At 40.7% G+C, this 16,326-nt stretch overlaps 1 protein-coding gene across 1 annotated transcript in view; it reads right to left on the bottom strand.

Annotated features, from left to right (window-relative positions):
- Positions 1–13,287: 13,287 nt before the first annotated feature.
- Positions 13,288–16,326, bottom strand: part of TM9SF2 (transmembrane 9 superfamily member 2) — a 55,758-nt gene continuing 52,719 nt past the window's right edge. The window contains exon 17 of the mRNA XM_004423139.3: positions 13,288–13,978. Within this exon, the coding sequence (XP_004423196.1) occupies positions 13,911–13,978 (68 nt within the window). The 3' untranslated portion in view covers positions 13,288–13,910. The remainder of the gene's footprint in view (positions 13,979–16,326) is intronic.

The raw sequence follows: 16,326 nt of genomic DNA on the forward strand, positions 1-16,326 counted from the left end.
AAATCATATTAACTGATACACTTACGAATAAAAATATCCAAGCTGAGACTGAGAACACCCTGCCTCTGTGGCAATGGCTTGTCCCAACAAGTCATTCCTTGCCCACGACAATAGGTACTTGGAGTAAATCACAGAATATGCTCTTGAGGAGCTTATAGTGATGGGGATTCCAGGGAAAGCCACAAGCCTTTAAAAGATAGGGATATCAGAAGCCATGTACAGTCATGGCACTGCTCAGATCACTAGTGCGCTAATGATCTACTCTCCTGGCTATTATCCCTATTAGACTATGAAGGCTGGCCTTTTATTTTTTATTTTTTAAGAAAAAATCTGTCTTAGCTCTTGCCATAAATCCTAACAAATAATAAGGACTCAAATTGAATAAATATGTTTCAAGTATTATTAAAAATGTTTACTTTGCTAAATCCTTTTTCTGTCCCATTGTGAGCTGTTATCTGCCTATGTCATAGAATGATCGGGGAAGGATTATACTAAAGGAGCAACTCAGAATCAAGGAAGTGGATGAAGAGCATAAGAGACTGGTGGGTGACCAAGCTGGTGTCATGTTCAGGGTTTTGGCCACAAGGAGATTAAATAAGATAAAGTGGCAAATGCTGAGGCAGAAAATGCTGGAGTGTTGGCAGAGGGTCTATATTCCCCTCAGGCACCAAATAATAGTGGGTCCCCAGAGATGTAGACGTGGATCAAGTGGGGCTCAAGTGGCCTTGGAAGGGGGTCAGCTAACAGGATAACTTCAGCTCAGCCCAGGAAAGACAGGTTGGACCAGACCCATGGGCGTTTGAGTTCAGGTACAGTCAGGGATTTAGTGACAGGTTCCTTCCCATCCAAGTCTGACTCACAAAGTTGGGAGGGAACTCCAGGAGAGCTCCGTGGACCCACTTACACATTGCAAAATAGATATGCCAGGAAAATTGTCAAAGACTTGGAAATAGGCAAAAGAGATTATTAGTATCCTTCCAGTGACATGCTGGGGTGTTGTCGCCCAGACCATCTGGGAGTACTGGATCCAGAATCTGACTGTCTTTGATTCGACTAATTTACAACTCTGTAGGGATAGAAGTAAACTTGTAGAAAACTGAAGAGTCATGCAAACTCCTGTCTCTAGCAATGCTGATGAGTCCTGTTCATAGTAATGCAAAGAATTCTGTCCAGTAGAGAATATAAATCTCTGTAAGTCTAAATCTCATTTGACCCAGTTTTAGTATCTCACTGGTTCTCTCATTAATTAACGAGTTAAGTAAAATCTTTCACACCTAAGCACTTTACATTTGTATGAGTTTACCTTTCAGAATATTACAGTCGAACAGGTAAAGAGGTAAAGAGGAGAAAAATGAGAGAGCCATGGGTACCTGGAGGCTCAAAGTTTCCCCACAGACATGGGTAACCAGGGAGAAAATTAAGCCAGTGTCGGAGAGTGATAAGAGAGTAACCTGTGGGGAAAAAAATTCAAAAGAGGTGAAGTCTGTCACTGGACCTTTCCAATTCTTTCTTTTCTGACCTCCTAACACTCTGACCTTTCCCACCATGCTGACCCAAGGCCATACAAATCTCCCTCTCAGAGACCCCACCAGGGTGTGAAGTCATCACCCAGGATCCAAAATCCCTTCTTCTTTTTCCAGCAAGACCCTCTGCCCAACTAAGAGGCTGAAATTGTCTGAGTACAACTCCTCAAGGGCCTGTTTTTTTTTTTCTTTTGAGAAAAATTTAAAAATTTTTAGATTTACGCCAAATTTGTAAAATTGTGGCAGAATATATAACATAATATTTGTCATTTTTAAGAGTGCAATTTAGTGGCATTAAATACATTAATAATATTGTGTGACTATCACCATTATCTGTACCCAAAACTTCTTCCTCATTCCAAACATAAACTATGTACCCATTAAATGATAACTCCCATCCCTGGTGAGCCTGATTCTTCTTTCTGTTTCTATGAATTTGACAACTCTAGGTATCTCATATTAGTAGAATCGTACAGTATTTTTCTTTTTGTGACTGACTTATTTTACTTAGCATAATGTCCTCAAGGTTCATCCATGCTGTAGCATGTGTCAGAATTTCCTTCCTTTTTTTAAGGCTGAATAATATTCCATTGTATGGATATATTACATTTTGTTCATCCATTCATTTGTTGATGGTCAGCTGTGTTGTTTCCACATTTTGGCTATTGTGAATAATGATGCTATGATTTTAATCTCTTCTTTTTGAATTACCTTGGTTAGAAGAAGCTTAAAAAGATCTCTCACTGGGGCAGTGTGTGCAATTTGGAGAACAGACATTCTACTTTGCCCTGCCCTCCTCATCTCAGAAACTAGGGTCTGTAACCGGGCACCCAGCTGCTGAAAGATGGCCACACTTCTACACTCTTGCTGTGGAATATGCCAAGGAATTTTTGCTGCCTCCCCTCTGCCCCCATCCTAATAGCTGGTGCATTAGTTTGCTAGGGCTGCCATAACAAAGTGCCACAGACTGGGTGGTTTAAAAAACAGAAACTTGGGGCCGGCCCCATGGCTTAGCAGTTGAGTGTGTGTGCTCCACTGCTGGCGGCCCGGGTTCGGATCCCAGGTGCGCACCAACGTACCGATTCTCTGGCCATGCTGAGGCCATGTCCCACATACAGCAACTAGAAGGATGTGCAACTATGACGTACAACTATCTACTGGGGCTTTGGGGAGAAAAATAAATAAAAAAACAACAACAACAAAAAAACACAGAAACTTATTTCCTCACAGTTCTGAGGCTGTAAGTCTAAGATAAGGTGTTGGCAGGTTTGGTTTCTCCTGAGGCCTCCCTCCTCGGTTTGTAAGTGGCTATCTTCTCTGTGTCTTCACATGGTCTTCCCCCTGTGTGTGTCTGTGTCCTCATCTCCTCTTCTTATAAGGAAATGTGTCATATTGGATTAATGACTTCATTTTAACTTAATTATCTCTTTAAAGACCTTATCTCCAAATACAGTCACATTCTGAGCTACTGGGGGTTAGGACTTCAACGTATGAATGGAGGGGAGCAGGGCACAATTCAGCGCCTAACAGCTGGTAACCAAATTGATAGTGTAAATTGATAGTGTATCACTCTCACACACCCTGAAAGTTTTTAGTCTGCTGGTTGATAAAATTGGGTTTATGGAACAGGTGCTCACTTATACTGATATAGCCTGGAATCTGCTTATTGGACACAAAACCATTTAAAGTAAGACTGAAACCTCGGAAATCCCTGGGAGGAAATTGCATTAACTTGTTGACTTCAGTGCATGCTAGAGCAGGATTTTCTGTCTGCTTCCTGAGAAGAATGTCATTTTCCCTAAGCAGGTGGTGGGGTTTGTGGGGTACTGCCAGGGAAGGTGGTAATGGGGGTGGGAAGGGAGCTGGCTGTGGACATTGTGGGTGACTTTGGCTAAATTGCTTAACCTACCTGGGCTTCAGTTTCCTCCTCTGCGAGCAGGAGGGGCTTAATGATTCCAGCGGTCTTTAGGCCCCTGCTACTCAAATGCGAGAGCATCACCTCGAGTTGGTGAGACGTGCAGAATCTCTGGACCCATCCCAGGCCCAGTGAATCATAATCTGCATCGTAAGACCTCCAGGTGATCCACATGCACGTGGACATTTGAGAAGCACTGATTTAAGACTCACTGGGTCTGATGGTCACAGACGGATACCGAAGAGCCAGTCGCTATGAAACTTGATTTCTCTCTTCCCTCATTTCCTCCCCTCAGGTAGCAGGTTGGAGGAAAGATGTTTGTCCCTGCTTCTTCGCCACTGTAAATACACAGAGGAAAGACTCCCTTCCTACAGGCAACACCCACCCCATTCAGAGCAGAAAACAAGGATTCAAATGCACGTGCTACCACCCCTCCCCCCAACACACACTTGCTACTCCTTGGCTAAGAGATCTAGGGAATGAGCAGAGACCAACAGGATTGATGGGTTAAGCTCAGAAATGCCCCTGGCCTCCACACTGCAATCCGCCATAGATCTATGCTATGAAAATGGAGAGCTGAACTCAACAGTAAAAAACAAACAATCCAGTTAGAAAATGGGCAACAGACATTTCACCAAAGAGAATATACAGATGGCAAACAAGCACATGAAAAGATGTCCAATATCAGTAGCCATAAGGGAAATACGTATTAAAGCCACAATAAGATGTCATTACACACCTAGCAGAACATAAAAAATACTGACAACACTAAATGCTGGGGAGAATGTGGAGAAACCAGGTCACTCACATGTTCCTGGTGGGAATGGAAAATGGTACAGTCACTCCGGAAAACAGCTTGGCAGTTTCTTATAAAACTAAACATGTAACTACCATACAACTCTGTAATTTCACTCTTGGGCATTTATTCCAGAGAAATGAAAACCTATGTTCACACAAAAATCTATATAAGAATGCTCATAGAGGCTTTATTTATAATAGCTCCAAACGGGACACAATCCAGATGCCCTTCAATGTGGGAAGGGCAAACTCTGGTACATCCATTCTGTGGAATACTACTCAGTAATCAAACAGAGTGAACTACTGATGCACACAAAGACCTGGACGAATCTCCAGAGAACCATGCCGAAGGAAGAAAGCCAATGTCGAAGGTCGCGTACTGTTTGAGTCCCATTCATATAAACTTGAAATGACAAAATTAAGAAATGGAGAACAGATTTGGTAGGAGGGGGGTTAAGAGAGGTGGGGATAGCTATAACAGGGCGACCTGAGGGATTCCCGCCGTGATAGAGCTGTTCTGTATCTTGAGTACGTTAATGTCAAGGTCCTGATTTTGATCTTGTGCTATGGTTTTGCAAGGTGGGGGTAAACTGGACAAAGAGCACACAGGGTCTGTCTCGATTGTTTCTTACAACCGCATATAAATTTACAACTCTTTCAAGAAAGAAAAAGAGAGAGAAAGAAAGAAAGAAAAAAATGAAATGATTCTTGTCAGAAAAAAAAAAAGAGCAAGCTGTGTCCTGGTTCCCTTTAGAGAAACGTGCTTTGATTCTTTGACCGTTGAGGAGTTCTGGGTGCTTCTGCTGGGTGTAGAGTGGGAAGGGAGAAAGGAAGGAAGTTTTATTTACTCCCTAGAAAGCCCCACATTTCTATGCAAACTAGACACAATCCTTTAGGCTATCCTTCCTCAGGAAATAACTGGTCATATAAGCCTAGCCAGCACATACCTTAGAACCTGCCAGAAAGCCTAAGAAATTACAAGATAACTTTCCTGTGCCTTTGTGGGCGCCACATGTCAGAAGCCCCTGTTTGTCAGCAGGATCTCCTTTATATCAGCCACGCAGGACACTGATCTGCGGCTTCTAGACGTGGGAGAAGTCTGTCTGGGTGTCGCTTCAGCCACACTCCACCAGGAAGCTCAGCCTGGCTCAGGCCTTCCCTGCATCCAGGCCCCAGGCAGCTTTTAAAACCTGCCTTTGACTGAGGAGCTCATCAAATTCTGTTCAAAGGCAGGAGGGAGTTTGTGCGTGGCTCATCTCCCGGAGGACTGCTGCTTGCCCACAGACTGAGGGTTCTGGAACTTCTCTCCCACCACGTCCCTTGGCATCCCACCCACTTGGATCTTGCCCCTTCAGTGCTTACAGGGTGCTCACAGATTATTGCAGCTTTGGCTTTCCGTTCTGCCCAGTGCAGACAGGGAAATGAAAGGCATGAACCAAGGGGACACCCTGAGCTCCACTTCAGTCAAGAGGCCACTTGCCTTTATCGGAGAGCAAGTGCATGGTGGTGGAGAGCCAGGCTCCATAAGCAGGGACCAACTCACTGTCCTCCCTTTATTCTGTCTCAATGACAGCTACCATTCAACTGCCACATCCTCTCCTATACATGATGCCTGTTTTCTGTTTGAAGCCGGGTACCTGAGGGTTACTGTAGATATTAAACCAATTTGCTGTTTTCCTGTTAAACTTGAGGGGTGACTCAGGGGTCTTGAGGATTTGTGAGCTTGCTTTGCAGAAGAAAGAGAACGCCTCCAGGGAGGTTGTGATCACCAGCCTGCCGGCCCTTAGCAGCTGTTGAAGCCCAGAAGTCAGATTGCCCAGGGGCTTATTGGGAGTGGCCCCTTTGTTTCTCCAAAGCTCCTCCTGCCAAGCCCCTTAGCTCTGCAAAATCCCCCTACTTTCTGTTCTTGGGGAGGCGGATTTGAGCGAAGCCAGGCTCCCACTGATTCCTTTTGGCCAATTCAAACAAATCTTTCTCCATCTCCAAGCACCGACATCTCAGTGTTTGACTTGCTGTGCATCAGGCACACGAACTTGAGATTAAGAGGTTCGGCACTATATTCACCACAAAACCAGTAGATCTGGGCTCCTCCACCAGTCAATGAACATTGCTTGGTCAACCTCCAACTGGTTTCCACCACCGTCCCTTGCCTGGACTGGAGGTGACTTGGGCTTGCCTCCCACCACCCTATTGGGAAATCGAACCCTCAGAATGAACCACAGGTCAGTTCCTTCTTGCCTGGGAGCGAGAATGGGGTATGGCCCTCTCCATGCTCCCACCAACGCTCGCTCCCACCAACGCTCCCAACTGCTAACAATTCCTCTCCTTCCTACAGTGGTCCCATTACGATTTTAAGAAACCTAAGAGTAATACGTTACTCTTTATAATGTATATGTAGAACATCTACACATTATAGAAAATCTGGTAAAATTAGGCTAAATATTGCAAACGCCCAACTGTTGTGTATATAACTAGAACATTGGGAGGATCAGAAGTAATTGTGGCTTAATAGAAAATGATATCTTTACCCAACTCCCTTCTAGCCTTTTGTCACTTGTCGACAGAATTTCACATATATTTACTCACACATAACTATAGCAACCTAGAGATTAAATATGTGAATGTGAATGTAAATCAGAAAGGATGAAAGTAGATTTTACACGGCTTTGGAAACAGACTACATCTTCCAGTGGAAGAGGGCAACTCAGGCACCTTGTGATCTCTGCCGTTCTTCCTTCCTCAGGGGAGCCTTTCACCACCACCACCTTGGGGTTAGGTTGGTGGGGGGTGCTCAGCCTACCTGGGACTACCCTGGGCGGCAGGATGTGTTTGGGAAATTGCTGGAACCTGGAGCCTGAGTTGGGAGTGCGCTCTGAGGCATCCACGCACTGGGCTTCCGGGAACAGTCCAGAGCACAGGGGAGGGAGAACAAAGGGGGCGCTCCCTTCAAACCAGCTCTGGTGGGGTTGCTCCAGGGGCACGAAGTGAGCCACAGCCGAGCCCACCCAGAAGCGTGGGTCAGTGGAGGAAGCAGCCACCTCAGCGGAGCAATGTCAAGGGTGCCAAGAAGGAACTGTACCCCCAACCTGTTCACACTGATCTTTGGATTTTTTTTTTCCAGGAAACAAAGCTCATTCCCCAGTTACTCATATGGTTAAAAATGCAACCATCCTGACAGAGATTAAAATAACAAAATTCACACCTGAGGCAGAAAAAAACCACACCCTGACTTCTCCTCAAATTGAGGTTTGATAAGAGGGTGGGAGGGGTGGAGAGGGAGGTGGAGAGGAAGCCAAGGGAGCGCACTGGGGTCCTGAGGCAAGGAGTGAGGTGCAAGCATCAAGACCAACAGTCAAGGGCATGTTTCAGCTGGGCATCAGTTGTTTTAAGTAGTAAGGAGCCACGTTCCTGTGAGGCAATGTGTGGAATTAGATGACGCACCCATTCGTTGGACCTGGCAATGCTCTTACAAGTTTGTGTCACTCATGTACTGACCGTGGGTAGTGGAGCCATGGAGCGAGTTTTCTCTCCAAAATTTCTTTCCCCAAACAGGTCCTAAGAGGTGGCTTAACCACATCACACATTTATTAAATATCGATGAGGTGCTTTGTACTAATATGCCTAACACTGCACAATAAAAACACAATCTCCACAGTTGCTTTTTAAAGCCCTCATGCCAATTTTGAAACCAAATACTATTAATGTTGTCAAATAGGTATCCAAATAAGAGGTTTCAAGTAGGTAAATTAAAAATGAAGGTTTGATTTCTGGAAAGATACACAGGAAACTGCTAACAGCGGTTGTCTCTAGGGGAGAGACCTCGGTGACTGGAGGATGGAGGGAGACTGACTTTTCTTTATAGTCTTTAGTACATTTTGAATTGTGTACCATGTGCATGGACTCCCTATTCCAAAGGAAAAACTGAATTAAAATAAATGAAAATTGAAATAAATATTTAGAACCTAAGTTGACACAGTGAATACTGAATATCCTGTTAAAGTGCTTTTTCTTAAACCTTCAAGATAAAGGGAAACAAGCTCTGCTATTTTAAAAAGCCCTCCCTCCTCCACCCCCTGCATTTCAAAAGCTGTGTATAATTCCTTTAAGGAGTCGAGTAAGCAGGTGTGGGAGTTAGAAATGCATTTAATCATTTCCCCCAAGTTTGACAGAAGTGTGGCAAGGAGGGCCATCTGTTTTGTTTGAATGAGAAATGACCCAGCATTCTGATTTCAATTAGCCTCTTTGTAGCTTTATGTTTGAGCTGGTTCCATGGGTAACAGTTCAAACTAAGTGTAGAGAGGAGCTGGCCAAGTTCTGCCAGTGCTGATTTGTTTTAACAACTGTCAATGAACATAGAACAAGTATACAAGACAATGTTGCTGGATGCATATTAAAATGCATAATTTTATGGAATCAAAATCGCACGTTCTGGAATCTGAGGGCTAAACAAAATATTGAAATGGTGTCTTTAAGTCATATCAAACAATTTAAATATTTAAAATCAATATCATTTACCATCAAAATTCCTAGTCAATCAACAAATATACACCTACTATATGCAAAGTATTGTCATGCCCTGGGCATGAACCAAAGATGATATAAGTGGTGGTTCCTGCCCTTGAGAAGTTTGTGGTCTACTTGGGAGAATAAGCCTGCAAAGTTAAACAATAATTTGAGTAATACTTAAGACAATGATAGGAGAACTGTCAAACATCAGTATGTAACAAATTATTACGAGTTCAGAGGATGGAAAGGGATTACTTTGGTCAAAGGCTTTATATTGGGAGGGATCTGATCACTAGTGACAGAGAATTGAAACCACACCCCATCGGACTCTAAAGCCTGTGTCCCTTGCACATCACCTCTATTCGAATTTTACACACACACTGAGCAGGAGGTTTAAAGGTCGGTGTATGGCCTCTAGAATGGTTAAATGGTAACCCAAAGATGCATCACCGCATTGGTGAAGGTCCAAAGCCATCTTCATGGCTCTAGGGAAGCCAGCCTGAACCCTGGCTCTAGTTGTCACTGCCTCCCAGTGTGTTTGTCAAAGACACCGGATTCTTGGGCCCCCATCCTGCACAGGTTGATTGCCCAGTTCTTTGAAAGATTCATTTAATGGGTCTCAAGGAAGTCACATGAATGAGGGGTGGGGGGGAGCATTTTTGATGGCAGCAAGTTTGTGCAATTCCAGTAACACCTGAGTCTCATTTTCCCTGCATATAAAGCAAAACCACTGCGCTCAGGTGTTCCCAGTCCTTACCATCTGGTTTCCTGATGTTCTAAAAGATTCTACCACCTCGGTTCTGCAGCTTCATCAATTTCCCATCAAGTCCTTTCTCCTCAAAGTTCTTCAAAGTCACATCACCCAAGGCAGAGGAGTAAGAAAGCTGGAGGGTGTCCTTCGAGTTGTGGTGGTGATGGCCACTGAGAGGGGACGCTGTGGTAGGGCCAGGGCTCAGTAGCAGAATCACAGGATGGCTTCTAAGTTCCCAGCTCCTTCCACCCTAGCACTGCTCAAGCAGGAATCGGGCAGTCACTCTCCCTGTGACCAACCCTATCCCTACCACCTTAGTTTGCTGCTGTACGTGAGCAGTCCCAGTCAACATGCTGCAGCACAACCTGTCTGGCTGCAGCATCAGCCAGAAGAGCCTTGTTCACTGACTCACCTGCTGATGATTTTCTTTGATAACAGTGCTAGCCAAAAACATTTAGCTTATATTTAGGAAGAAAAGCAGATTTGAATTCCATGTTTACATCGATTGTAAGGTATCAATAAAAACTAGCTTTTAAAAATGGACACTAATCCTTCAATCTATCATTTTTGACTTACATCTATCATACTTTTAACTCTCTTCAGAGAAATTAATGACCTATGACCTATTATAGTGCTATTTATCTATCATGGCTGAGACCATTCACGTAACCTAGACATTAAAAATATAATTTTTTTTGCTAAAAATATCCAAAGGAAATAATAGATAGGACTTTTAGGAGCCCACGTTTTCTTCTTTACAAAGTAAAATAATTCATTACTAATGAGAACGTCAAATATATCTATCAGTGGGTCAAAGAATGAAAGGGAAGAAAGAATCATATGTGAGAATGAAGATATGAAGTTCAAATGAGCAGGCTGAAGAAATCCAGTAGCATTTCAAAAGCTAGAGAAATGTGCGGAAACAACAATTTTTAGTGTTTAGACTTCAAATTACATAGTTAAGGAGAGAACACATCAGTAGAAGGAAACAGGTTTGATTCTGTCAAAGTAAAAATATCAGAGAAAGCAAAGCATTGTCTACATACAGATCTCACTGTAGGCAGAGATGTCATGGCCACCATGTATTTGGGCTGCATGAGAAAAATACAAATATGGAAAAATATTTTCTTAATGACATAAATTTACACATTAATGAAATACCATAATGTCTTGTTATCCATAGGCAGAAGGTGAGGAATTCATTCTGTTAACAGAGGTTACTTATTCTGTTCATTAAAAACCAAAAGCAGGCCTTTATAAAGCTTTCTAAATTAATCATTAAAAAAAATCTTTAAGATCTGTAATGCTTTATAATTTTTAAAGTGTTTTGTGACTCCTGGCATAACATAATCTTAGCTAGTATATGTAAAAGTATGAGGCACTGATTGCACACATTTAAGGTATTGGTAATTTTCAAGTCATACATCAAATAGAACAAAGGAACCAGATGCCCATTTGTGACCATGTAGCAACTTCTGGGCTGCACTATGCACATACTTTGTACCTTACATGGTGCGATGGACACAGGAAAGTCTATGTTTACCTACTTCCCCCAAACTGTCTCATTACTAAATGGCACGCGGTGTCGGTCTACGCCTGGGATCCGAACTTGCGAACCCCGGCTGCCGAAGCAGAGCGTGTGAACTTAAACAAAGAAAGGTCTATGTTTACCTACTTCCCCCAAACTGTCTCATTACCTAAATGGCATTCTTAGAGTCACTCCTTTCAATTAAAGCACTGATTATATACAAAACTTAAAATGCAAATGTTGAATAGGATTAAGACTACTTTATATATTGGTATGGATTAATTATCAAATTAGCCAAGAGTTGCAATACTTAGAAAATATGTGTCTGCCTTCTGTGTTCATGGCACCATGGTAACCGAGATGAGTAAGACAGAGCCCCTGTCCCCAAAAAGCTTACTCATAACCTTTGGGGGGTTGGGGGGAGGAGAGACAGACACCTGATAAATAACTGCATTGTCAAGCGTGAAGGAAGAGATTTTTATTAACGAGTCTTTAAAAACCTTTCCAAACAGCTTAGGTTCACTGGTTTTCTGAGCAGTTTTGGTTAGACCAGATGCAGGACTTCTACAAACCCAGCCCAGAAAAAGCCCTTCATCCTGTGGGGTGTAATTTTCCACAACTGCTCACAGAAGCCCAGCTGTGGCACTCAGACTGCGATGCAACCCAACTGTTCTTCGCCCAGTGGAGACTCAAAGGAAGGAAAAGGCTCCTCAGATTCTAACCAACCACCTCCACACGCCATAACCCGGGTGCTTTCTTCCTGGAGAACTTCCTAAACAAGACAAGGCAGCTGACTCCTCAAGAAGTCATGATCGAAGCCGTGAAGAAGAGGCCATTTCCTCCTCTGCCCTTCTCACCACTGGTCTTGCCTTCCTTTTCATGGTCTCCTTCCTCATCTTCCCTCTCTCCTAAGTCTTTTCCTTTAATGTTTATTTTTCCAATTGCCTCTCCATTGTTTAAGTGTGAAATATGGTTACTTCAAAGTATAAAGAAAAAGAAAAGTTGTATCAAAACATTAAGTTGACTGCTTTTTTCTGGTTTTTTTTTCTTTTGAGGAAGATTAGCCCTGAGCTAACATCCGATGCCAATCCTCCTCTTTTTTTGCTGAGGACGACCTGGGATAACATCCATGCCCACCTTCCTCTACTTTATATGGGATGCCACCACAGCATGGCTTGACAAGCGGTGTGTTGGTCCATGCCTGGGATCCGAACCTGCAAACCCCGGGCCACCGAAGCAGAGTGCACAAACTTAACCGCTACACCACCGGGCCAGCCCCAGTAAGTTGACTGTTTTAGTCACTAAGCTAATTGTTCACTAAAGGAAAAATAAAACTGAAGAAACTTAACCTGGGCACAGACCTACTCACTGCACATCAAGCCATGGTGAGATGACATCCCACACAGAAGAGCTACAACTCTACAACTATGATACACAACTATGTACTGGGGCTTTGGGGAGGATAAAAGAAAAAAAAAAAAAAGAGGAAGATTGGCAACAGATGTTAGCACAGGGCCAATTTTCCTCAAAAAAAAAAAAAAAACACAAAACCCAACAGGTCAGTTTTTTTAAAAAAAGGATATCAATATAAAATTGAGTAAGAACCAACAACATCATATGAGCAACAGCTAGCAATTTTAGTTGTAAGTTTAATGACAGCATCAGATTTGCTCTCATAAGTAGCAAGCACTGAGCCCCTGTAATACACGATGAATATTCTTATAGATATAAGGAAACTAATGTTTCTGAAATTGTCCCAAACTTCTATATTCCACATAAATGGATTTCAAGTCGTCAGATGAATGTGAAAGAGAAATAGTTATTTCTTAAGTCTAAGAAATAAAATTGTTTGTGAAATCCAAATTAAGACAACGTAATCATAGAGAAAAACTTACGGGTCATTGCTAATATATAGATCATAAAACCAACTTTAAAAAAATAAAAAATACTGTATTTTGAGAAACAGGTAAAAAATATAAAATCCTTAATGACAATGTAGTAAGGCCCACATTAACTACTAGACTAACATCATTTATCTGGCTAGATATGCATGACTAAAATTTCTGTTACTACCTAATAGTGAAAATTTTACATTTGCCATAAAGCCCAGGAGACTGGAATTTCATTTAGATCAAAACTCAGTGTTACATTGACAAAAATTAGTAAAATCTGATAAAACAGTATAAATTATTTAAAAATACCATTGGTAAATAGATTTGTATTCACAGACTCTCCTTGAATATACAACAGGTAATGATGCAATGAAGACGTTTTTACAATATTTATTAAGATAACAAATTTATAAATTGAAAGACTCAGAGGCACATAGTTTAAAAGGCCAATACCATGGGAATAATGAAGTCAACACAGAAAAGAAGATATGAACAGGTACAACCAATACAAGATTTTTTTAAAAGCCACATCCCCGCAATAAACACATCATACGAATCATTCTTCAAAATTACCATGATAAAAAGTTATTTCCTTCAAAGAAAAATAATTCTTTCCACCTACCAAGCCTAGAAAATCCTATTTACAATAAACTGTCCTGCATTTCATCAGTATTGTTTAATATGGCCTCCTCTATTCTGCCATTAGAAGTATTGAAAATTTTATAGCTATTGTATTTACAAATGCACATAATATTTAAATTTGCTCTTCATTGAGAACAACTGAATATATACTTAATCAAATCACAATACAAATGTTTTAGTGTTGAAAACATTTTGTGGGAACAGGTGTATGGGAAGATGTGTATTTAGAATTATGTTGTTTCTGAAGGATTACTAGGCCAATAAGTCTCATAAAACTCAAGGTAGTCACAAAAACAGGTCTTTGTTGATGAAGAATTTAATTTATTTCTATTTTAACTGGACACACTGGGCTTCTTCAGTCAACTTTCACCACACTGTATATTTTGGTAACAAACCAAAAGCATGCAAAGAAGCCAATTGTTCCTATAAAAGAAAAAACAAAAATAAACCCTTTTTCAAAGGAAGTTTCATAATTTACACAAAAACACAGACTCAAAATGATTGGCTCCTTAAAAAAAGCCACAAAACTATAAACGATTACCTACCAGGAATATACCATAGATCCATGAGCTTTTTTGAAAGATATACAACCATCTCAAATCAAATTTCTTATAGAAATTGATAGAAAGAACTTTTTATACTATCAGATTACCTGAGCTTTCTATAATACACCTTCTTTTTCTTATTACACGCAAAAGACCGAAATTAAGACGAAAAGGATGCCAATTTTCCTTTCCCATATAAGAATATTTTATCACAAAATGGAAAACTGCTATTAAAATTAATCCAAGGTATGATATGACTAGCTTAAACAGAATATCAGATTCATAGAATAATTAAATGGGGATATTTTCTAAGTATAGTTATTAGGAACTATCAATTTTCAAAGAATTATAATAAAACAACTCTAAAGTTTGTACAAAGTGTTAAAAGCAATACAATTAGTATAACAAAGATGCACCCTGCTGAAAATGAGAGGTGGTGTGGTACCAGAGGACAGAGCAGCTCTGTCACGTCAATGTGCACCACCCTCGGACCAGTCAACTGAAATCTCCAAGCCTACTTCTTTATTTTACTAAACAGAAAATTTTATCTACCCTCACTACCTCTATATAGATTGTTATGTAGAGTAAATGAGATGATTCATGAAAAAATACATGCTTTGATTTTCAGGTCTCTTCATCAATCCAGATTCCAAAAATCTGAATGCTAGACAGGTGACAAAAATGAGGCTCAAAGGGGTTAAGTAACTGTCTAATGGCCACGTTGCTGGTAAGTAGGACCAGAATGCAAATTCACTTTTTCTGACTTCAAGTGTAGTCCTCTTTTAGACTATATCATGCTTAGATTTACTGAACATAAATTCAGAGACTCTGTTTTGCAAAACAATATATACTAAATTGTGAAAGTTCCTAACATATTTTGAGAAACTGAAGTATACCATTTTTTCCAGGATTACCCCCTGAGAATAGCCAACAGGTGGAGGTGCAGAAGAATACAGAAGGGGATATACATATCCCTCATGTAAGTTTTATATTTAAAGTTCCAATGGTTTTCACTATTGGTTTAAGTGTAATATAAAGAAAAGTATGAAAGGAGATTTTCTAGGTCAAGAGACATTATTATGGGAAGTTGTAAATGTTATTATACTCATTCTTACATCATACACGTACTGAGTATTTACTACGCACAAGTCACTGTATGTGTTTTGGAGGACATATAAGCATTCCTTTTGGATATTCAAAGGGTCATTCATTATTAAGGCTTATGAAGAGGTTGGGGTTACCTTCAGAAAAGTAATAGGGAAAACACAGATATATTCAAACAACTTTATGCTTAGCAAGAACTTCAAGATAACAAGAGAAGATACTTTAAGATGAGAAAAAACATTTTATTACCATACTGACAACCCTAAGAAAGTTAAGTTTATTTTGTTCTTAACAAAATACTTTTAGTATTTTATTTTATTCTTAATACGCGACACATATAATGTACATACTAAAAGTGGCATCTTTTCTTATGTGACAGAACAATTATTTTGTTTTGTAAAACAGATTGACTTAAAATGGTGTCAGTCTGGAGTCTTAAATAAATATAGACACATCCCACTTTAGAAAAACTCAAGACCTTCAAAGGGCTCACCATTCCCGTATAGATAATCTTTTCCACAAAGTGAAATACACTAAAAGTTATTGGCTTAACTGGTTGTTTCAATTTGATGTGGCTCCAAAATTTAGATTACAAAGTTTGTTTTACTCTGAATAAGTGAAAATATGATACCAAAAATCAAGAACAATAAAGTTTAGGTGATGGTTAAACTATCATTATATCATATGCCTGGAAAAACAAGACATTCACTAAGATCATGATTTTTTGTGTGTAGGCAAGGAACAAATTATTCTCTATACGCACGGACACACAGATACAGATCCACAAAGACAGTAATTCCTTGTTCCACAGGCTACCTCTGTTTTACAGACCATTAAGAATGATGACCGTGGACCTAAATCTATCACACAGCACCAAGATATGCACCGCCCCCCACACCTACCCCACTATGTCTGACCAATGACTTGGAATACAGAATTGACCTAAGTGCCCAAGACTTTTATACACCAATATAGCAACAGGGGCACTTCAAAACCCTAGAGAATGCTCTTAAATGTTAACAGATGTCTAAAAAGTAGAATGGTTCTAATTTTTTTTTTCCTTTTTGGCTCCTACATTTCCTCATATAGCGTGCAACACAATCTTAGATAAAAATTTTAGAT

Source organism: Ceratotherium simum, chromosome 10 (genome assembly GCF_057802395.1).
Source record: "Ceratotherium simum simum isolate JZ-2026a chromosome 10, ASM5780239v1, whole genome shotgun sequence".
Lineage (NCBI taxonomy): Eukaryota > Metazoa > Chordata > Mammalia > Perissodactyla > Rhinocerotidae > Ceratotherium > Ceratotherium simum.